Source organism: Epinephelus fuscoguttatus, linkage group LG15 (genome assembly GCF_011397635.1).
Source record: "Epinephelus fuscoguttatus linkage group LG15, E.fuscoguttatus.final_Chr_v1".
NCBI lineage: Eukaryota > Metazoa > Chordata > Actinopteri > Perciformes > Serranidae > Epinephelus > Epinephelus fuscoguttatus.
This window is the reverse complement of record NC_064766.1, coordinates 16,347,440-16,370,619: the sequence shown is the minus strand read 5'-3', so window position 1 is coordinate 16,370,619 and position 23,180 is coordinate 16,347,440. Positions and strand designations below refer to the sequence as shown.

At 41.1% G+C, this 23,180-nt stretch overlaps 1 protein-coding gene across 2 annotated transcripts in view; it reads right to left on the bottom strand.

The window, feature by feature from the left end:
• Positions 1-23,180, bottom strand: part of ankrd12 (ankyrin repeat domain 12) — a 48,567-nt gene that overhangs the window by 11,685 nt on the left and 13,702 nt on the right. The window contains exons 2-6 of one of the 2 annotated variants that reach the window (XM_049597743.1): positions 6,780-6,893; positions 3,696-3,846; positions 2,479-2,550; positions 1,959-2,099; positions 222-425 (exon numbers count right to left, since the gene is read on the bottom strand). In XM_049597743.1, coding sequence (XP_049453700.1) covers positions 222-425; positions 1,959-2,099; positions 2,479-2,550; positions 3,696-3,846; positions 6,780-6,839 — 628 coding nt within the window. In that variant the 5' untranslated portion in view covers positions 6,840-6,893. The remainder of the gene's footprint in view (positions 1-221; positions 426-1,958; positions 2,100-2,478; positions 2,551-3,695; positions 3,847-6,779; positions 6,894-23,180) is intronic. The other variant, XM_049597744.1, reaches the window with a different exon arrangement.

The window sequence follows — 23,180 nt, the reverse complement described above, 5'->3', positions numbered from 1 at the left end:
AGATAGTCAAAACAAAAAAAATAAAGAGAACAAATTAAGCTTTATAAACAAAGGGCACAGAAGGAAATAAGATGCACACTGATGTCCTTCTTATTATCTCATCATGAGATATCACCTTTGAATAAGCAGCTGTTGTTCAGCTGTTGTCAGCTTCGTGTCATTAATAGCCACTATACAGACATGATGAGAGCTGTTAATGATCACCTCCCAGGCCATTGTACCTGCAAAGTCTTTGACGTTGACGTCAGCTCCCAGGCTAATGAGCTCTTTAACTTGCTTGGCGTCTCCCCGGATGGCGGCCATGTGAAGGGGAGTCTCCCCTCGCTCATTCCTCTTGTTGACCTTGTCCTTCTGTCGAGACGAGGCGCTGCTGGGGACTTTCTTTTGCACAGGGGTCGTTTGTGAGGGGTGACTGGGAGTAGAGTCTGGACACAGACGGGGAGAGAAAAGCACTTAATTGATGCTGGAAGCAAAAGCCTGTCACGGGTTGAGATAACTACCTGAATTAATGTGCAAGGCACTGGATTGAGCAACGACAGAGAAACTGTTTTTACAGAGAACTTCAAAGACTAAGCTTCTATGTGTTGATGTGTTTTAGTAAGTATTCATTAAAGACTCGTTCAACCTTTTGGGACATATGTTTATTGGCTTATTGCCAAGTTAGATAAGATGATCTATATCACATGGTTTGGTAAATTTGTAGCTACAGCCAGCAGCTGGTTATCTTTACAGTAAGACTGGAAAGAAGGGGAAGCGGCTAACGTAGCTCTGTCCAAAGGTAACAAAACAATAATAGTCTGGCACAACCTCAGTTAAACCACAAATTATCATTTTTTATGGTGCATTTCCAGAAGTTCTTGCGATACCGCTAGGGGATGCGCTGCTCCACTCAACTGGCCGCACTGATGGGCTTTCCGTTGGTGACGTATCCTATCATGGAATGCACGTGACTGGATAAACACACTGCTAATTGGGCGGTCCCTGGTTCTCTGCTTTCCGTTTCAAACAGGAAACAACATGGTAGGCTGCTAATAAGCTTTCTATTATTCTATCAAAATAAACCAACAAAATCCATTTGTGAAAACATCTGAGGCAAGAAACAGGCAATGCCACTAATGAATCTTTTTTTCATTTGGAACTACATCACCTAGACTGACAGCTTGGTCAAAGTTTCACTAGCCAGCTCCATTGTGCTGGACGGCCTCATTGGCATAAAGCTGAATCTAGGCTACTTCCTGCAATTACAGATGCACCACAACTTCTCCTCCAAACTCGCTGCCACACTCCCACCATGCATTGCATGACTGCTTCTTTGTTGCCGAATCTGGTGTAAATGCGCCGTTGCTCTTCTGCTTTTGTAGAGATTACATAAACGAGATATGTTTTGATTAATGAGCTCTTGAGATGTTGGTAAGTGAATTTCGTTCTGCTTCTGATAGAGCAGCTATTCCCCCTGCTCTCCGGTCTTTATGCTAAGCTAAGCAGCTGCTAGTTCTTGCTTGGACAGACACAGGAGAGAGGTATCTCCTCAGTTAGCTTGTGGCATAAGCGAATGAGCATATTTCCCAAAATGAGCAATGAGCAAGGATTTGATTGAGCAACCACAGTAACACTGGTTTAACTAGAAGCCTGTGCTTACTTGTGTCTCTGTGTGTTTAGCATGTATGTACTAATTGTCCTTGTCTCACAACTACTCAGAACCGATCACTAACAAAAAATTATCTCAGTCAACTTCCCCGGTTACATACTTGATGTCAACTTCTGAGAATAATCATACTGAGCCATTTTTTGCAGTCGAGTAACTGCATTAAATATGAAACATTGCCCTATTCTCAAACAACCTTGAAATATTAGAGTGCATGTTTGTCAAAATGCTCAGAGGCATGACTCATCCAACAGTAAATATACTCTGAGCCATCTTGAGGATGTGGTTAAGGTGAAAGGGCAGGCACACAAACCTGGACTGTTGGCAGTCATCTGCATTAGGAGAGCCATCTGTTTGCGCTCTGACAGAGGATACCCAAACAAAAGGTTGGGAGCCTGGGACTTCTTGCCCCCAGCCTCCTTCTTCACCTTCTTCTTGTCTGGTCCATCTTTATCTGTAAACACAACCGAGAAAGATTAAAGAGAACAGTCCGGAAAAAATGTCCAGCAGCAATTTCATCGTCACAGTGACACCGTTTTCCTCTTTCCCTTGTATCTGTTGAGAACGCGGAGAAACAGATGACAAGCATGAGGTTTCAAAAAAGGGGGACAAAAAAAGACAGCATTCTCTTAAGCCAGCCAAGTAGCCGCCCCGTCTCCATCAGTCGGTTGTTACTAAACACAGACATGCGTGAGCTGTAACGGTGGTAGATGCAGGGCGAAAACACACACACGTGCATGTGTGTATGTGTGTTTACAGCAGCATAGTGGCGCAAAGTGGGTGACGTGACTTGTAGAGGACACGGGGGCTGAGGATCGGGCTGCAGCGATTACCTGCGTATATCCTGCAGGGAGGCACTAATCTCTCTCCCCAGGTCTCACTCGACTGGCCTGGGTCTGAGTCATCTACAGTGCAAAGCAGAGAGGATGGGGAGGGGGAGAGAGGAGGGAGGGGAGAGCAAGGGGGGAGGTGGAAGGGTGGGAAAGCACTGCATTAACGCTCGCTCACTCTCTCTCTCTCTCTCTCTCTCTCTCTCTCTCTCTCTCTCTCTCTCGCCCTCTTCCTCCTCTCAAATACATTCAGGCACAAAGACAGACTCGCACTCCACGCACAGATTATGAGTCATGGCAACACAGGAGACAGGAGAGAAGATCCGACGTGGTCAGTGGAGTCATTACTTCCCTTTTTCCCTACAGCTGATCGACACAGGACCTGCGAGGGAAAGGCTGCTGGAAGGCAAAGCCGCCCTCCGTGCTAGTTTAGCTTTACAACCTGCGCAACATAAATTAAACTCAGTGAATTCAAAATTGAGGGTTCTCGTCTGTCAGACTGACGCAGGACCACACAATGAAATGCTCTACAGAGGAGATGAAGAGAAACCTACAGGACCTCAAACTCTCTGTTAAACACATTACTGTACTTCATCAACTGTAATTATGGCTGTATGACACACTAACCTATTTTTAGCTCTCAAATCTGATGTAAACATACAGTTAAACGTCTGACTACATGACAGAAGCTGAATAGTTTATTTACACAAGACAGAGAGGTAAGAATAAGACCTCAAGTTTACAGTGTCTCCAATGTGAAGCTGAGCAGTTGAGTAAAGCATTTTTATATTCAGCATAACAGTGACCAGAAACTTAAATAGAGCAGTTACCATCGCACGTCTTCTCACGACTGCATAAACAATATCAGGTCTTAAAGGAGAAGGCTGCTGTTCTGTACTTTTGTATTTATGTTTTATTATTTGGCTACACAGACAACAGGATTTGATGACAATGATTAAAAATACAGAATATCACCAGCCTTATCCCTTAAAAAAAAACAAGACCACAAAACAGGAACTTGGTTAAGTCTCTATAATCAACACAACAGGCCACAACTTCATCAACATGGTCAGATTTTGAGTGTAAATCCTTTGACCTATTAGCAGCATCTAAAGAAAACGTTCAACAACAGACCACCGGGGGGCAGTGTAAGGACATGGCAGCCAGCCAGCAGCATGGCTGTTGAAAGAGGAGCAGGGAGGAGCAGCAACAGCTCTTACCGGTGTCTGAGTCTCGCTCCTCGGTCTGGAGCGGACTGGTAGTGAAGGAGAGCTTGCGCTTCATGGAAGACTTGGCTTTCCCTTCCTTCCCCAGCAACTCACTCCGGTCCAGCTTCGGAGTTTTGGTGAAAGGGGACAACTTGTCTTTGCTCTGTTTGATATGAGAGGGAAATAAAAAAAAATACAAATCAGGTATCAAACACAACAAAGGTGTGGCAACATTTATGACTGGAGTCTGTCTGCGTGTGTAAACAATACAATCATGACGGTAAATAAACTGAGGCGGCCCTATGATAAAAACATCTGTTAAACTAGCTCGACGACCAAGGCTTGAGCTTACAGTGCAGGTAGTGTTTCAGATTAGACTAAAGCTTCCTAAAACATGACACTAACATGGCAAAGTGCAGGTGGTTATATTACAGGCACAGTGTTGTGTCTCTGCAACATATTGTTTGGGTCCTGCAGGCAGCAGGTTTGCCTGCATGACTCAGTAAAATCTTATTCCCAAGGCAGGGTCTCTGCCAAGTGAGGAGTAAAAGATCAGGAGTGACTCGTTTTTTCTGTTTTTACACATAGAATAAAAATATGAAAGAAAGAAGTCTATTCTTAAGGTACTAAGCTTGTTTCAGTGAACTCCAGGAGTAGCGGTAAATACTAATAGACTTATTATATGAATGGCTTCCCTTTAGTCTGTGAGACAAGCTGTACTTTGCACTCACATTTTAATATTTCACACTGATGCAAACCTTTTACACATATGTTAGATGTTAAAATACATAAAAAGAAAGCAGAAAGAAAGCTACACATCTTGAGGATGGCTTTGCATGTCTAACAAATAAAATAATTGAGTCAAGACTATATAGGCTGGGTCAAATGTAATAAAACAGAGGACTCAAAATAAACTACATACAATATGAACACAATGTTGTTTATACACAGAAGGGCACTTAATGTTAAACACAAGTAGTCCCACACTGAGGTTAAATACATTTCTTTTGGTGACCAAAGTCTGGGCCATAATTAAGCTAAAAACACAACAACTCCCACTTCACAAGACAGAAAATGTTAAGTTTGATCCCTCCCACATGCAGCTGCTATTTGCTTTTATGAATATAACTTTGGTTTTCACTGCATCAATTAAAAATTGTTTTGCATGTGCCTGGAAAGAGTTCACAAAATACTGAAACTGTGGTAGGGGTGGTGACAGGGAAAAAACTCCATCATACGCCACTGATGATAGCACCCACTGCATCAGGCCTAAACATTACAACTTTTATCTGCATTATAACAATGTCTTACAATTCCAGTTACCGAGTACTTCTGCACTCTGATTTGCAGACAAAGCTCTTTCCGTACCCGTACTTTAGTGAGCTGCACTTTGGTGCAGTAAAATACATTTCTGGCAGGAGGAAAAATGTCTGCAGTGTGGTGCTTCTTTGATCTCAGTGAAGCAATGTTCCAGCTGTGCAAAGCTGAAGTGTCTGGCAGTGTTAGAAGTGGAGGAGAGTTAAGATGAGAAGCACTTCTGCCTTAAAAATAAAAGCAAGACATAATTGTCTCTCTCTTTTATGAAGAAAGGGATGAATAAGCAGTGCTGGTATAACAATATAGGCGATAGGATATTGTTACAGTACTGCTGAATCACGTCTGATCAAATCAAAACATTAGCATCAGTGTCAACATGTGGTGCAAATAGCTACAAGGAATAGCATAGCTAGGAGGTTGAATGTGCTCCCTGCCAACACCCAGATGTGTGTATCTAAACCTCATGTCTACAAGTGTTACAGCAATTGGGTAATAATGAGCGTGTTTACAAGTTGCAGAGATATGTATACAAATGTCTTTGAGGGAAAACTTATCACCATAATGAAACAAGAGGTGAGCGGGTGCATTTAAGTACCAAGACATAAAATGCACACTCTCTGAGGGAAGTTCTGACTGAACCGAGGCATCTTGATAAAAAGTCAAGTCTGCGTTACCACTTCTACATCTTGTGGTCCTCCGTGCTAACAGTTAATAGAGCCCCATTCGCACAGGACTAGTATTACCAGGGGACCTCATGCGATTTAGAAATTAGCCCCCACCCCCACATGAACCTACTGACATTATCCCTAAGATACGATGCGTCATTTTTGACTCCACTCTACACAACACAAACACTACACCGCACCACTCGCTGTGATTTACAGTGTTAACCTCCTTCTGTTTTTATGTGGGTTGAACAAACAGAAGTGACTCTGTCAGACACCGTCAAGTCATCCATCTCATTATCTTTTGAGATTTCGCTCTTCTAGATCGGAGCTTGCTCTTTCTGAAACGGGTCTCCATGCTGTGTAGCTACGTGAGCCTCCTGCACCCAAAATACTGTCAACGCTTTCATTTATATTTGCCAACGCAGCCTCCATAATGCTCGACCAGGAAAGAGGCAGAAAAGAGGCACAGAGAAAACAAATAAACATCACATGATCTCTGTGTTTGGTGAAATATGGTCAGTAATTCATGGTGGACTTACTAGAGGTCCCCATGTATCACTATTCACATGTGAATAGGGCTCAAGCCAAACTGCTAACATTACAGCCATGTCTCAGGTAAATATTGACAAATCAGAATTAAGGCACTCAAATACAGGCCACATGTAAGATGACTCAGGACTCGGGACAGCTTCTCAATGAACCCTGAGGTTGTTATTGTTTCGTCAACTGCTGTTTCCAAGGTCAAAAATGAACTCCGAACCTCAATTTGTATGCCAACATGGACAAGAAGTCCCCAAAGTGCTCTGAAAAACTGGAAATTTTAATATCTATAATTCCATGACAACTGATGAGGATTGTGTTACATGATCTCCATCTCCTAAATGAACTGTAAGGCAAGATTAATTTATTAACTGCTTAACAAAGCCTTGATGTGGGATCTAATACTGTGCTACGTATCTGTATGGTTTAGGTCAAAATCAAAAGCAAACAAGCCCACATTTCATGGAGCTCTAGACAGTACAAAAACACAGAAGAGGGCAAAATGAAAACACAAAAATAACTGTGGCATAATTCTCACTCAAGAGTCTATTCTGTGTCTGTGCTCACATACCTTCTTCCCCGCCTGCTTATCCACCATGGCTCCATCTCTGTCGCTCCCAGGTTTGGCCATGGTGCGGCACCTGACTAGCTGTGACAGCTACAGCACAGTAGGTTCATCATGCACCTGGAGACAGAAAACAACAGCAATGAGAAGGATTTCAACATTGCCACGTCACAGTCTGAGTGGATGACTGCCTGGCCTAGTGTTCCTTTAGACTCGGTGATAACAGGCAGTGACACTGGCGAGAACAAGAGGTATATTTAAGTACAGGTACAAGAAAAGTCTTCTCAGAGACTGCACTTTCACACAAACGTCTGCATCACAGAGGAAACAAGAGCCAAGTAAAGACAAGTCACTTAACCCAAGAGAGGAGCGGAGTGGCAGCGTATGACACAGCACTACTACAAGGTGTAACCCAGCTGTGTTACAGGATGTGCGTTGAGTGGTTCAGTAATCAGGGATTTTTATTGAAATTTCCATTCCACTTCTTGAGACAGACCCTAAAAATACAGGCAGGAAACAACGACACAAGGTAGCATGAATCACAGCTTTAGGGACTCAAGTTTCTAAGAGGAGAACGTCCCCCCCTGCATGTTGTCACTATGGTCTACTCATCAGTGTAACCAAGCTTCCCTCTGATGTGGTTTTTGTCAGTGTAGTAACACACGCAGCAGAGTCAATGGGGGCACTGTGGGCGCCTGCAGTGACTGAAGAAAGTATAACACTCGGTTGAACATGCGCACAAAGCCGACATGGCATGTGTCAGTTATCTTGTCACATGAAGAACGCAGTTTTCAGTCACAAGATCCTCTTTCTCTTGTACTTTCAATGAACTTTCCCTGCATCTTTTGTATACTTGCTCTCTCATAAGCAGCATCCCATTTGATTTTACAGAACCAGTATTTCTTGGGTCCAATGAAAGCACCGCAAACAGTAAACTCTATATAAGGACACCTGAGAGCCACTGATAAGCTGTGAAGCATGGGACAGCCCCATTACTCTGTTACTCAATTACAACTTCACTATGATCTTTTTAGTTAACATTTAATTCACAAAGAAAAGAAACTAGCATGATTTTTTTTAGTACTGCAGTTATTCACACAGCAAACACACTTCTACTGCGTGTGAGTTGCTTTAAGAGCATAAATTTTCCCATCATTTCAGGGGATTTCTTCCAATCAGAAACAAAATTCCCATCGGGGCAGAGTGCTGTTTTGATAAAATTATTAGAGTAAATCAATTAATACTTGCTTTAGGTTGCAGCTTCTCATGTGAATATTTGCTGTTTTCTTAGTCTTTTATCACAGTAAATTGTACATCTTTGGATTTTGTACTGCATGTCAGGCAAAACAAGCAATCTGATGCCAACTTAGGGTGCATTCACACCAGGATAGTTCGGGGGACTCAGTTCGATTGGGCGGGGAATGCCTTCATTTGATTCAGTTCACTTTCACACTGCACCTTTTAAAGCGGACCAAACCGCCTGGACAATGTCACGCAGTCACAACAGCTGCTTGTTTGGGGGCAGTATTGCCCTAAACGACCACTGACCAGGAAGAAAAAAACCGCACCCCCCAGTTTTCAAGCAGACCGGGGTTTGCTCGTTTGGTCCGTGCCAGAGTTCGAATGAGCGTTCACACCACTCCAAACAAAATGAACTATCCTTGGAAGCAGACCAGGGTTCGTTTGAAGCAGACCACATAGTGCCAGTGTGAATTCGTCCTTAGATTCTGGGAAACTATGATGACCATAGCTCGGCATAGATGGCCTGCTATCTCAGCACCTTCCAATTTGAGCTCACCTGTTTTTTGGGGGTTTTTTTCATACTGGACCTTAAAGGCAAAGGAAGGTAGCAAATTCCCACATTAAAGTAACTGTAACCATCAGCCGTTAAGCATTTTTGCTATATTATTTAAAAACACATGTATCTCACAACCATTTAACCTAGCATGGTTTCCAGAAACATCCAGTGTATATGTACTGTTTATATCTACATATGCAGCTATCCAGTCATTTGGGTCTCTGTGGCTACAGCAGGGACTGAAAGGCATTAATCCTGTGAGACTAAGACATTCATCACACTACATTATGTACAGTACGTCTAAAGATTAGCAAGGGCTTTGCAATGCTAAACAACCCTGAGATGTAAACAAAGTCTTGGAAATGGTAAAAACAAAGTAAGTGGTTGCTTTTCAATTACAAATAAAGCAGACAGGCTATAAAGGAGATAAGTACTGTTGCAAAATGTAGATTTTATGACTTGAGATTCAAGCTTTCCAGTTCTGTAAAGTGCACAGTCAACAGTGATACTACCACAATGACAGCACAATCTATCTATACCTAAATACTGAACAAAATCAAAAACATACTACCACTGACGCTAAATAGAGGTAAACAGACTTAAGGTCTGTAATTATGAGATATAATCAAGATAACAAGCATGGTCTAGCATACCATGCTTCGTCTGGAACATTAATGTGGCGTATTAAGGATTTATGTCAAAGCCACAAGTCTTACCAGTTTAAGAAGCAAAAGCACTCTGAGACACACGGCATTAACAGAGCAGGAAACTACTGCTGTTGTTACCCGTTCTGCTGTTGACATTTTTAATGTATGAACTGTCAAGTGTCAATTTATGGATTTTCAGATTATAGGATTTAGATCGATTGCTGTGATATGTGTTTTGGATATAGCGTATGGTTTTTTTTAGATTTGAAATGATTAGTCCATCAATTAATTAGTAAATTCTTAAAAAAAAGTTAATATTTTGGAATCAATTAATTATCTTTTTTTTCTACAGTTCATTAATTGTGAGGACTTGCTGATCGTCTCTGCTTTATATCTTCATTCATTTTCTAACCACTTCATCCTCTTGGGGGTCGCGGGGGGGCTGGAGCCTATCCCAGCTGACATTGGGCGAGAGGCAGGGTACACACTGGACAGGTCATAGAGACAAACAACCATTCACGCTCACATTCACACCTATGGACAATTTAGAGTTATCAATTAACCTAGTCCCCAATCTGCATGTCTTTGGACTGTGGGAGGAAGCTGGAGTGCCCGGAAAGAACCCACGCTGACACGGGGAGAACATGCAGGCTCCGCACAGAAGGGCTCCCACACCCGGGATCGAACCGGCAACCCTCTTGCGGTGAGGCAACAGTGCTAACCACCACACCACCGTGCCACCCTGCTTTATATCAATATAAATTAAAATAGCTTTGCATTTTGTACCATTTCCTGACACTGTATTGACCAAGCAATCAGCAAAAAAACATTAACAAATTATGCCTAGTCTTTAATAAATAATAATTGTTAGTTTAGTGTTCTTATGTAATTTTATTTTGAATGGGCAATTAATCATTATTAGGCTAATCAAATTTTGAGTTTGTGTAAACATGAGGGACCATGTTAGGAATAAGAGTTTACATGACTTTACATGTTATCCCTTGGGCTGTTTGTCTTCTATATCCATAAATAAAATCAATCCATTAATCAATCAACACTACAACACATTACAAGGATTTAATTACATCTTAATTACATCTTGATACACAGCAGGGCAAATCTTAAGGGTTACACATGCCCTTGGCCTTTCCACACAGAATCCATTCGTACTTGGCACTAAATTATCATGAATAAGATGACTGGACATTTCAGAGGAATCCAATATTTTGTTTCTCCAGATATCTTTACAACCTTTGCTGATCCTAAGTAATAGTACAGTGTTGACAGGTATCGTTTTTCCACCACACAGCCCTGCTGCTCAGCTGAGGCCAGTGAGAGGTCCATCATTAGTCAGCAGATAGCCGGTATGCAGCAGCATCGTCATTCAGGCAGCTGAAAGGGAGAATTGAGCAGCCCACAGTGAACACGTTGGTGTAAAGAGGCTAGTGTAAGGGGGGTATTAAAGCGGTATGGACAGCCCGGGACCAGACCAGAAAACAAACGCTGACAGGACTCCAATCTGGCCCAGAGAGGAGGCGAGGAGGGTGTGACTATAATTACAGAGGTATTTGGGCTCTCGCCAGTTTGGCATTCTCATTCACTGCCGTTTCATGAGCAGCTCAGGGCTGCATGAGCCCCTGCAAGCTCTGCCATTAACCTTGGGCTGTTTCAAGTCTAGATCAAACCCTGCCTTAATGACTACTACAGTTCACAGAGACCATGGCAGAGATTAGTTCAACACTGGATCCCGTACAGTGAAAACAGTGATAGCAACATTAACCCAGTCAACTTTTCACTTCCAATGAAACTGAACGGCATAACAGAATCAGATTCAAACTGCAAAATCACAACGGTATAAAGGGTGAGAGATGTACAGACAAGAGATGTGACACCAGAGACACTCAGGATGGCTGCTTGCTTCAGTCTCAACATCAGCGATGTGGTAAATAATTCAGCAGCCAAGAAGACACCGAAGAGACAATTTTTTATTTATTTATTTTTTTTACGAAGGCTGCAACTAATGATTATTTTCACTATTGAATCATCTGCCAAATATCCTCAACTAATACAATAAACATTTTGTCAATAAAATGTCAGAAAATAGTGAAAAAATACCCTTTATAAATTTCCAGAGCCCAAGGTGACATCCTCAGATGTTTTCCAACTAACATCCCCAAACCAAAAAATATTCTATGATGAAATAAAAACACTGAAAAGCTGCAAATCTCTTCACTGAAAAGGCTGTGACCAGAGAATAAAAAATATTAATCTATTATCTAAAATAGTTGATTTTTTTTTTTTGCCAATTGACTGACTGATTAATAGCAGATCAGAAACAATTGGTCAACAGATTAGTTGATTAAAAGAAAATGAATTGGCAACTATTTTCGATTATTCACATAAGTAATTATTCAAGCAAAAGCCCCCCGGGGTTTTTACTGTTGGTTGGACAAAAAAACAAATTCACAAGACATCACACTGGGCTTTGGAAAAATATGATTTACAATTTTCTGATGTTTTTGAGACCAAACACTTAACAGCATGATTGAGAAAATGATCAACAGATAAAATCGATAATGAAAATAATCATTAGTTTGTAGTCCCATTACTATTGGTCCAACTCTAGAAGTATACAATCCTTCTGTCTGGGACATGAAGTCATGTGCTAGGCTCTGTTTGACATGTAACCACATTGCAAGGGCTGGGTACCGAACTTTGATACCACCATGGCACCGACCGAATTCCTTCGATGCTACAGAGTATTGAAAAAGTCCTTGTCATTTAGTCCCCAATTACAATAGCCAAGAAGTAAGTCTCATCTCTAAGCCATAAGCATGCAGCATGCTTGTACCAAGGTCTAATGCTGGTTAGTTTCTGTCTAACATTACACGTTACAGAGCCATGCAGGAAAACACTACATTACACCTAGAGATGGGACATGTGAATGTGTGTTGTTATATTTTGAGAGGGTTACTCCAGTGTGTGTCACATAGATGTAAAAAATGTCTCAGAAAAGGTCTAAAGAGTGGCTCCGTTTTAAAAGGACGATGCCAATCGTGCACAATGCATTATATACAAGAAGGACATTGACGCAAAGACCAGAAACACAACAAATTTGATGAAATACTTGCATGTAGTAAACTTGAGAGCAGAAATTTGCTCTATGTTTGACTGCAAGAAGAAGAACGGACCACAGTCATTTTCCTCTCAGCATTAAAATCTGCCCAACGTTACAGAGTCTCCTTCAAAATTTTCACCACTGTATTCCCCCTCATCCAAGATTCCTAAAACCGCACTATGATGACTGGGATTTTAGCAGGTACTGTTTAGCAAATATAGAAATTTTGCCAATCTGTACTTTGACTAAATGTAATAATACTGTAATACGTGGAGTGACTTGAACTTAGATGAAGTTGTGGTAACATTATTCTTTTATACTGTTAAACTGCTTTGAGTGGGAAAATGCCAAGGTGCTGAAACATAACACTTAAGAGTTGAAACATACTGCTTAAGTTAAACCACAATGTGGTAAATAGGTTTATATATTTTATGTTATGAAACTGCTTTGTGTGTGTAAAAAGCCAAGGAGCTGAAAAATAAAATTACAGATTTGTACTATGATGTGTAATGTTAGTTTTCTTTCTCATTACAATGGATTTTATAAAATTGGTAATAAAAAAAGAACTGTTTAGGAACCCGTATCAAATTCAAGTTATCAGTACCAGTATCAAAATCTTTTGACTGATACTCTGCCCTACTACACATTACTGTAACAGTTTCAGTGGATGACCAAAACATGGTGGCCATCAGGGCTGGAGGTCAATTTTCTTTCCAGATTATGAGACTTAAAAATATGACATATTTTCTAAGATATCCTCTTAAAGCCTGGGCATGACAACCACTTGTAATGAAAAACATGGGTCTGAATTTAAAAATATCTAAATATCCACCTGCACTGACTGAACTAAGTCACTAAAATCCCAAGTTAAATGTGCTGGCTGCACTGCTGGTCCCTCTGAGAAGCAGATGTCTCTGTATTTATTTATAACCTGGTGTTCCTGCACTTTAACTCCACTGGTTCCTGACTAACAACAATAACAACCATTTCCCTGTAGTGCCGGAGCATGTTGGCCCTGACAGCAGAGCGGCTGCTTCAGTGCGTGTCCTTGCATGAGTGTAGCGGTTTGGGGGTTTGAGGAGTTGGGGGGTGGTGAGGAGGAGAGTGGTGGTGGTGGTGGGGGTGGTGTAGCTGGGATGGATGGAGAGCACACACAGTACAGTAACCTGATCCACAGACTGCAGGATGGGACAGGGAGGGAAGAGGGCTAAGAATAGCATGGAGCCTGACACACAGAGTGCAGAGTACGCCACCACCACCCGCACCAGCAGCAGCAGCAGCAGCAGCAACATTACTCCACTACAGCTCGCAGAGTACTGCCTGCTGTGAGCTCTCACACGCACCATGTGGAAAATATATGTGATTTTCCCCTGGTCTCCCATGTGGCTGCAGTTACGACTGCACACACAAAGGAACCGAATAGAAAACACGCTCTGAATTCATCACTGCATTTAAAAGGTTATGGACCAGTAGAAATAAAACCAAGTGGATTATTAGCAAGAATATGTGAAATCTATGTTAAAGCTTGAGTCAGATTTTTCCTACAATAGCAGGCAGGCAAATCCTGTAACACGCTCAAGGAGACACACTATGCTTGCTGCGACAGTAAACAGCTGGTCACGTGATTGTGGTCCTGTATGCCATCAGGCTAAATGATGGGGGAGGTCTCTCTCAGCTGCGCATCCACTCCCAGCCTTCGTCTCCTCCGCCGCCTTCTCCGACTCCCTAATGAGTAGCAGGACAAAGCCAGGCGCAAAGGCCCTATTACCGAGACTACGGGAGAGGGGCAGAGGAGGCAACAATACCCAGCAAAGAGCCAGCCATCTTCAACATGATCACACATGCACAGACTAACAGCATACATGTCTAAATAATTGACCATTTTTTTGTGCCTGCAACATATAAATACCTCGCACTGTGTGTGCCAAATCTGTTACATGCCCTAGAAATGTCCAGCCCAATTATTATCCCGTTGACAATACAAAATAAGAAGATAATCCTAATCTTCAACATGTCAGTAATTTAAATTATTGTTAAAATGATGGAAAATTGATGAATCCCATTTCTTTATGATGAGGTATTCATCCAATGTATTTATCATGTACAAAAATCAAATATATATTCTTTATACTTACTGTCTTTATGAATTGAACATTTTTTGTGAATTTGTGGCTGTTAGTCAGATTAGCTATGCAATTGTAAAACATTAAATTAAAAGATCTGGGGTTTATATGGATGTGTGTAATTTTTAATGGAGCAAAAATATTTATTAATAACAGTATAGTGGATTAATCACTGATAGAATAATAATACTTAACTCTAGAAATAACCCTGTAGTAATTTGTAAACGAGGCCAGTTGCTGCTGTGGTATTTAACTCTACTCAGCACTGACTGGAGTACCTGAAAAAAATGCCCAAACTAAAAGCATACAAAATCAAAAAACCTGCAAATTACTTAAAAAAATGAACAAATTAAAATTACCACACATTGGTAATATTTAGCCACGGTCATGCAATCCTTCCACTTTAGCTGTCGACCACATTCAAAAGCATAAAAACTGCATGCACCAAATAAGTGGAGCTCTCTTCCTCCCGTCACTGGGTCATCTGAACTGATTTCGACATGGACAGACAAACAGCAAGTGACACTGGATGCCTCAAGGCGTCTGCTCACCTCTCACTACCCTAACCCTAGACAGACGAAACACGCCTCCTCCAACCAGAGTGTCTGGCCTTCGTTCCAGTAGTTGTTCGATTGCATAAATGAGCTATGTTCCTGGGAAGAGGTGGACAGGCTCTGGTTCAACCTCCTCCACATGGGAAAAGCATGGGTTACCATTGCCAGTAATGGTGAGTAAATGTATGAACAAGCAGAAGACAACTGCTGCCAAAATTTCACAGAAACTGATAAAATATCAAGGCACCAGCCACCCTTACAGATGGCATCTGGTGGTCAAAATGAGACCACCTGGTTTAAAGGAGCTATATGTAAGAATTCTAAAGCAAACAATCGTAAAATCATCCTAATATGTCACAGAGACTACGGAATAATGTTCATATAACATACTGATCTCACTGACAACAATAGTACAGCCAGAATATTCGCATTTAAAAAAAAATTTTATGGTCCGCAAATCATGTTTATGTTTTGAATTTGTGTTTTGGCCTGTTGCGCCACCCACCGCCGTCTACCAGTCACGCAGTCAGTAGAGTCTCAGCATCAGTTACAGTTAGGACTGAGCTACAGCAGCACGGCAAGCAGCATTAGTAGTGTCCCGGTACATAGCATTAGCAGCCGACTCCTCCTCCGCTGTATCCCGGCAGCAGCGTTAGCAGCTGAGAAGCCGGACTTGCTCGAATGGTCCACTGGAAAACCGAAGATGAGGGACGCGGTGACGCAGCCCTGCCACAGCAGGTGCCCGTGGGCAAACAAATCAGTCTCCAGCATGCCGCTGTTCAGCAACCTTGAATCTGTAGGGGAGGGGGGGGGGGGGACACAACTCGCGGCAGTATTTTGAATTTGAGTGCAGTAACCGTTTTGGCCACATTCTTACATACAGCGCCTTTAACAGTGAAAATGGTCATTTTGATGGGAGTCTCACAAGAGAACCAAATGATTGATTTTCTTCTCATCCAACAGCACAGCAAGAATACTCTTGAATTTAACTAAGGACAAATCATATCAGTTTGGCAAAAACAGTTTCAGGACTCCAAATTTTCTGGTTTAAATCATAATAATCCAAGCATTAAACTGTTGTAAGACCCAGACATAATGTACTTTATGTGTCCTAAATGTGTATTCTTATGTAAGACTGAGTGCCGAATAGTTTCACAGCCTTAGCCATCACTTAAAAGCTTCCATAAAAACAGGAATAGCCCTAAATTTACAAGGGAGAGGCTCAGGGCATGGCTCACACACAAATCAAAAGCCTCATAAAATAGCCTAATGTTTGTACGAGAGAGGCGTAAATAGGGTTAACTTTACTGGCAGGAGAATAGGGCTCAGCACACGGAAACACGCCCATTAAAATTGGTCACAGAGAGTCCGGGAGCCTTAAGAAGCCTACCACCACTGCTCTAAATGTAGGTTAATGATCAGATATTCGAGCAGTGGACAAGAACAATGAAGCCTTTAGTGCTGATTATGGGTTAAAAGGGAGGGGAGAGGGAACGCGGGAGGGATTAGAGCAAAGGTTAGGACCTAGGCGTGGGTCTTTTTCTTTTTTCCACCACAGTGCCAAGCTCACATGACTGGACCAAACACTGAGGAACTGTTGCTGTTGTTTCAAGGAAATGTCCAATATCGACTACAGAAATTAAGCTGTGGAAATCTGATAGAAAACATTGTTCAAAATTCAGAAATTACATGCTTATTTCATTATATTTGTTGTGGAAAAGCATCCGTGTTAAGTAAACAGAAAACCTTAATTTCTGGTCACTTTTCAACTCATATGCTGACAAGAATATGAGCAGCAATAAAACAGGATGTGTTAACTCAAAAACAGTGATCTCAAATCTTTTGCACTTAGCACATTAATAAAATTGCTTTGTCATCTTTGTACCAGAAGCTTCCCACATGACTATAAAACAAAACACTTCTCTAACAAAGTGCCACAACCTCAAGGTATCCCCAATCTGCGGGGCTCCATGTCAGCAACATGCAGGCCTCGGTCTGGAAAATGAACCATGGGAGGAAATGTTATGTTAGTTTTTATCATTACATTCAAGACATGACTCCATCTACACCTGCCACATCCTATTAGGCTTGATGAGATGTCGATCCGATCACAGGCGCGACACATGGCTGCTTGAGCTGTGCCAAAACCACAGCTTTGCAGTGCTAGAGTAAGCCTCGGCGAGGCCTGCATGTAAAGGTTGACACAGCGTCTTCGGAGTGTAAGGAATACACAGACTACTGAGCAAACAACATCTTTGATCAACAGTCAGGCAGCAAGATTAGTAGCAGTTTCATTTCAGTGTATTTACCACTGAGCTTTTCAGATAATGCAGATAAACACCTCATATTGTCTACAGAGTGCACTAACAGAGCTTACTTTATTGTGCACATTAATAATTAAAAAAGCCAACATATAGGTTGAACAACCACACACTGACCAAAAAGATTATTTGCCAATAAAACAGTGTATGCTTGCTACTACGGAAGAAAACAAGAGGAAAGTGAAAGACACTCCATTTTAAACTGGTAAATACCAGCCCAGCTTTTCCAACAGTCCAAATGTTGCATATATCCAATTTACAATGACAGGAGACTAAAACAGCACCAAACATTCACATTTGAGAAGCTGGAACCACCGATTTTCCTCACACTTTCACTTTAGCTCTACTAACTATTGGTTCACAAATATCACTCTCCTTTTTCAACACCCCGGTCTTAATGCACAGAAAAGGAGAAAAATATTCCCTTGCCCTGAGGTAGGAACTCATTTGCAGAAACCATTTCCAGTCATACTAGCATTTCAGAGTTGATGTATTTCTATAGTCAGCACTGCATCTAAACCAGCACATTCATATCAATAAATCTGTATTGATTTGGATTCCCAAGTATTCAATTTAAAACGTGAGGCTGTGTGGGGCGAAAGGAAATGATCACAGGAACTGTCAAAGAGATGAGCTTCTGTGACAAAAAGGCAAATTTAACACTTGACTGCTGTGACTATTTGCTGTATCAGGACAATTCCTGCATTTTAAACATGAGACCTTGGGCTTAATTTATTCCAACTGCTACTGGTAATCTTAACACGTAAGTATTACAGAATAATGCGAGTTGGCCTGACTACCTCACATTTGAACACTCCAGTGCACTCTGTGTACAAAGACACAATAAACACCATTTCAGATGAAAAAGAAACCTCCTACTTCAATTGTGATTTTACATTGTGTATTGCTGAGATGGCCAATAGTGGTGAACACTAACTATTCCAGTAGTCTACATACAAGGCCAAAAAACAAATTTAAACCTTTACTTGTCAATAAATTTGTGGCATAGCAGCACGGAGGGTACAGCTGCAGCCATGAGACATACTGTATATCAGATTGTTAAGTCAACACCAAGGGCTAACTCTGTGGTGACAAAAGGTTGCTCTGCATCTAGATTTGAATATTTTTCAGTGCCGGGAGGGAGAACAGGCCAGACACAGAGGATTGCTATTATCTGGGAATGACAAAATGAGAGACCAGTTGGTTTTACAATTACTCCTATCTTATGCAACACCTAGATTGGCTAGATCGGCTGATGCGCATACATACGTGAGCTTTTGTCATCTTTCAACGTTCCAACTGCTGTGTTTTCCACTGCACTGATAACATAAACTGTTTCAGAAACTCCCAAAGCTAAAACTCCTTAACCCAAACTCCACGTATGAGCACTGGAACAACAACAAAAAAAGTCACATTTGTAAGACAGGCATTTGAGGGGAAAATTAATGACATAGCAGTGCAAGCATTCATCTCCCTAAATACTTGCTGCAGAGGTTGGATGATAATTTGATGTTGAGGCTGAGGGTGAGAAGAAGAAGACTCACAAAAGCCATAGCTTTAGCTCTATTAGTAACCATTAGAGAAGTTCTGTGGAGAGAGGTGACGATGCGGGAGAGAAGTCAGGAGTGGTGTTGCTGCGATATGGAGAGATTCACGTACAACAGTTACTCCAAAACCTACGCTGCCCAAGGCTACATTCCAAATACTTTGTTGGCGCCTCACAGCGCGGCTGTGACGGCGGACTACCCTCCTCCATTTTTGCTGTTCTTCTTTTGTAATTTCAACAGACCGCTCCAACACTGTATGGCGAGTGTGATGTGGAAAAACATGGAGGTATAGGAAAACACACGTGAATTCAGAAATGACCAATCTCACGGCAGCTGCATGGCCAGTAATCACATATTTATCGGATAAGGAACCACAAATGAAAGTAGGGCTGATATGGAGAAAATCAAAAATCACAATATCTTTGAGCAAATACCTCGATATCGATAAATCAATTTACACAATGAGATTTCTGATTATTAATCACCAGTCACGTGGATATAATGTTGAAGTGGGTAAAGGCTAATAATAGAACAGCTAGAACAGCAGGGTTCAACGCTAAGGTTTTTTTTTCACTTGCCCAGTCGGGCAAGTTGGTCAGCGATCTACTTGCCCGAAGTCAGCTTTTACTTGCCCTATAAACATTGTTTAATTTAAGCGGCTATCAAATAACAAAGACTGCAGTTATTTTTATGTTATGTAATCTTTATTCACACTGTATTTATTAACATAACAACATATGTCATATATTGTAGCTTAATTCCTACACAAAAATGACAGTGTCAGGGCTTAAAGTGAAAAATTTGTCAATCGTTCTGTCTATAATTTTGCGCCCTACTTGAGCCATGCCTCTATTTATTTTTCACCCCTCTCTCCAGTTCTGCTGTAATAACACCAGGTTTAATATATTTTGTTTCTATCTCTCTGCCCTGCTCTACTCTACTCCAATGCTACTTAGCTCTCTCTCTACTCTACCAGTAGACTACCACATCCACCTGCTGCACAAAACGCACACAGCAGTGTTTCCCCTAGGATGGAGTTGTAGCAGCGGAGGTGAAGCACACGCATGAAAAATAATTTTCACTTGCGTAAAACTTTTTTGTATGCTTGCAAAGCACAGCCTGCTGGGATGTTTCTATGTATCTACTGGCGCCATAAGGGCTCTTTAGGACTAAGTACGTACAGTAAATGTGCGCACAGTAATGAGCAGGTGAAATGTCTGTCTAGCTTACATATGAGGTGTCTCAAGATTTAGGAACATACAATTTTATTGAATATAATAAAAGTAAAAAGTCACATGACATGCTGCTGTTTTGTGCTATGACCTATTTAAGTGTTGGAAGTTGTTATTTACGTGACAACGCCCGAACGCAACACAAGCTCAGCACGAGTGCCGTACTGAGCTGCTGTGCGAGCAGCGTGTTTGTCTGTGTATAACAGCAGTCTGTTGATGGTTATTTTCACAGTGTCCATAACAATAACTTTGTCAGCTGACAAACTGCACCGGGCTCGGGGTCAGGTTTGGTCAGGAAAATGCGGCCCAAGCCACACTCCACACTCTGCTCATCTGTGTGTGTGGTGGAACTCCGCCGTGCGCGATACAGAGAGCAGAGGAGAATTGTTAAGGCGTGACCATGTAGAGACAGAAATGACATGATGACATAACACCATAAATAGTATATTGTTATGTTATTATATGAAGCGTCCGTCGCGCAAAATAATATCAATGGGGGCTGTGGGCAGGACATTGTTACGTGTGCCCGTGACTTCAGGCAGAGAGACCGCTGCATCAGAGCAGAAGAGCATGTTTTAAAATACATTTATTTTATCAATTAGTTATTAACTTTTACTATTTTTAGCAACTTGCCCGATCGGGCAAATGAGTTGTTAGTTTCCATGCCCGACCTTGAGTTTTACTTGCCCCGGGCAATTGGGCAGTCATTATTGTTGAGCCCTGAACAGTCTACAAAGTTTAGAAAATAACTTCACATTACTGCAATGCAACCTTTAAAACCAGTAAAAGACAACACTTAGAATATTACAATATCCAAAAACTAATCGATTATCGATTAATTGTCGATAAGAAATTACTCGATTAAAACAAATTAATTGCAATTAATTGCGGTTTTAAACCCGTAATTCCCTGCCAGTCCGCGTGAGGGCGCTCTTGACGCCAGATGTACTTGATGCACATGCAAGAACACATGAGAAGCAGGGCTCTGATGAGAACAACATAAACACGAAGCAGCATGACGAAGCAGACAAGATGGAGTGCAGTGTGGAGCCATTTTAAGTTGGTTAATGACGACAAAGACGCCAAATGCACAATATTTGGTAGTATTTTAAAGTACAACAACTCCACAAGTTCGTTGAATTAGCACCTGAATATGACACATTCAGTCGTGCTACATGGAGTGAGTGGATCGGCTTCACAGCCTACAATCACCACAGCGTTGGGACAGACGGTATGTGACGCTGGGAAAGCGGAGGGCATTACTCAGCGAATATGTAATATGGTTACAAGTAGCCTGCGTAATATTTTGATATTTACTGTTCAGAATATCTTTGATATGCTACCAAAATGCTATTGCCTGCCCTCAAGTGTATCCCAAATATATCCCAAAATAAATCTTTCATTAAGGAATATGATTTGCATTTTGTCTGTATATCATAAGGAAGATATAGCTTTTTATGTTATGTATAGATAGAACCTATTGATTCAGAGGGAAATTCAGCTTCTCAGGAAAATTGCCACTTATCAATTAATCGATCATCGATCGATAAGATGAAACAACTATCGATTAATGAATTAATCAAAAATTTGCATCCCTGTATATTGCCAAGCCCTATATGAAAGTGGCCGAGATCTGATTGGGCAAAAAAAAAAGAGAGAAAGAAACATATTTCTGTGTCTACGCTACTGAAATAAAGAAATAAAAAGAAGTTCTATATCACATGACAGCAAAAAATAATTAATTAATTTAATTTTACATTTGCTTGTAATGTGAACTTGGCCTGAGTCATTTCAACTCCTTTCTCTTCAAATTCTATTTCAGTGCTGATTAGTTCTGCTTTCATTATATTCAACATTAGTCATCTTGTTGAGCAAATGTGAACCAATTTGAATTTTAACATGCCACTGGAATAGTCTAATTGCAACCATATTTGCATTCCTCTAAACTGTATAGTAATATGACTACACGTAACCCATTAAACACAATGTTGTTCCATTTATTCAATCTTTTAGTGCATGTTTTCAATATTAAGGTTGAAATGTCGCTAAAGCACTTTCAAATTGCCTTGTGTATGAACTGTGCTATATAAATAAATTTGCCTTGCCTAAATACAGCATGCAACATTTTACTGATCAAAAACATAATACTCTAAGTTTTAACTCCGTCATCCTTAATAATGCTGAAATTGCTAATAAGACACTGATTCTAAAAGCAAATAATTTTAAATCCATTATTGAAACAAATTTAACTTTAATGGTAGTGGTCTCTTTGTTAGAGTATACTACATGTCACTGTCTTATAATGTATGCAACTGATCTGAAAATTGATAGTAGGGTTGGGCGATAAATCGATTTTATCGATTAATTCGAATTTGTAGTTTAGGCCGATTTGTTTTAATGAAAATTGAGTTTCTATTTACAACCCACCACTGCCGCTCCACACTTGGCTCCCGTAGTTCATAGTGGCTCGGAGATTTTTTTTTTTTAGGCCATATCGCCCAGCCCTAATTGATAGATGTGGCCATGCTGTTTTTCAGATCAGGTTTAAACCTCTGTAAACGAAAACAAGTACAGACATGAATAGCTGCATGAATAGTAAGTCATACCACTGTCAATGATTAACCACATTTGACCACATTTCCGGAAAAAGGCTCAGGTTGAAAGGCTGGAGAAAAGTTTAATTCAATTAAAAAAAAGGGAGATAAAACAAATTCAGTCAATGTCCTTGGAGTGAAATACACATTAACTCATTTAGCAGCAGGAGGGTCTTCAGCCCTCAGAAAGCATGGTCACTGTTAGAACCAGAGTAAACAGGATATGATCGCTGTCTTTGGCATCAGTAAAGTGAAAGCAGCTCAGCAATGAAGAATCTAAACCACATGCCCATTGTCAAATTGTCTTTTTTTCTCCCTAAACCATCAACGCACACGCTTACCTTTCCCTGCTCATTCATAAAAGGGAACTTAAGGCTCATCAATTATTAAAAACCCAGAACGTTGTAATATTACAACCCAGCCTTTCCTCCCTCCTTTCTTTCCTCCATTCTGCGTTGTCATGCTGTGTTCTC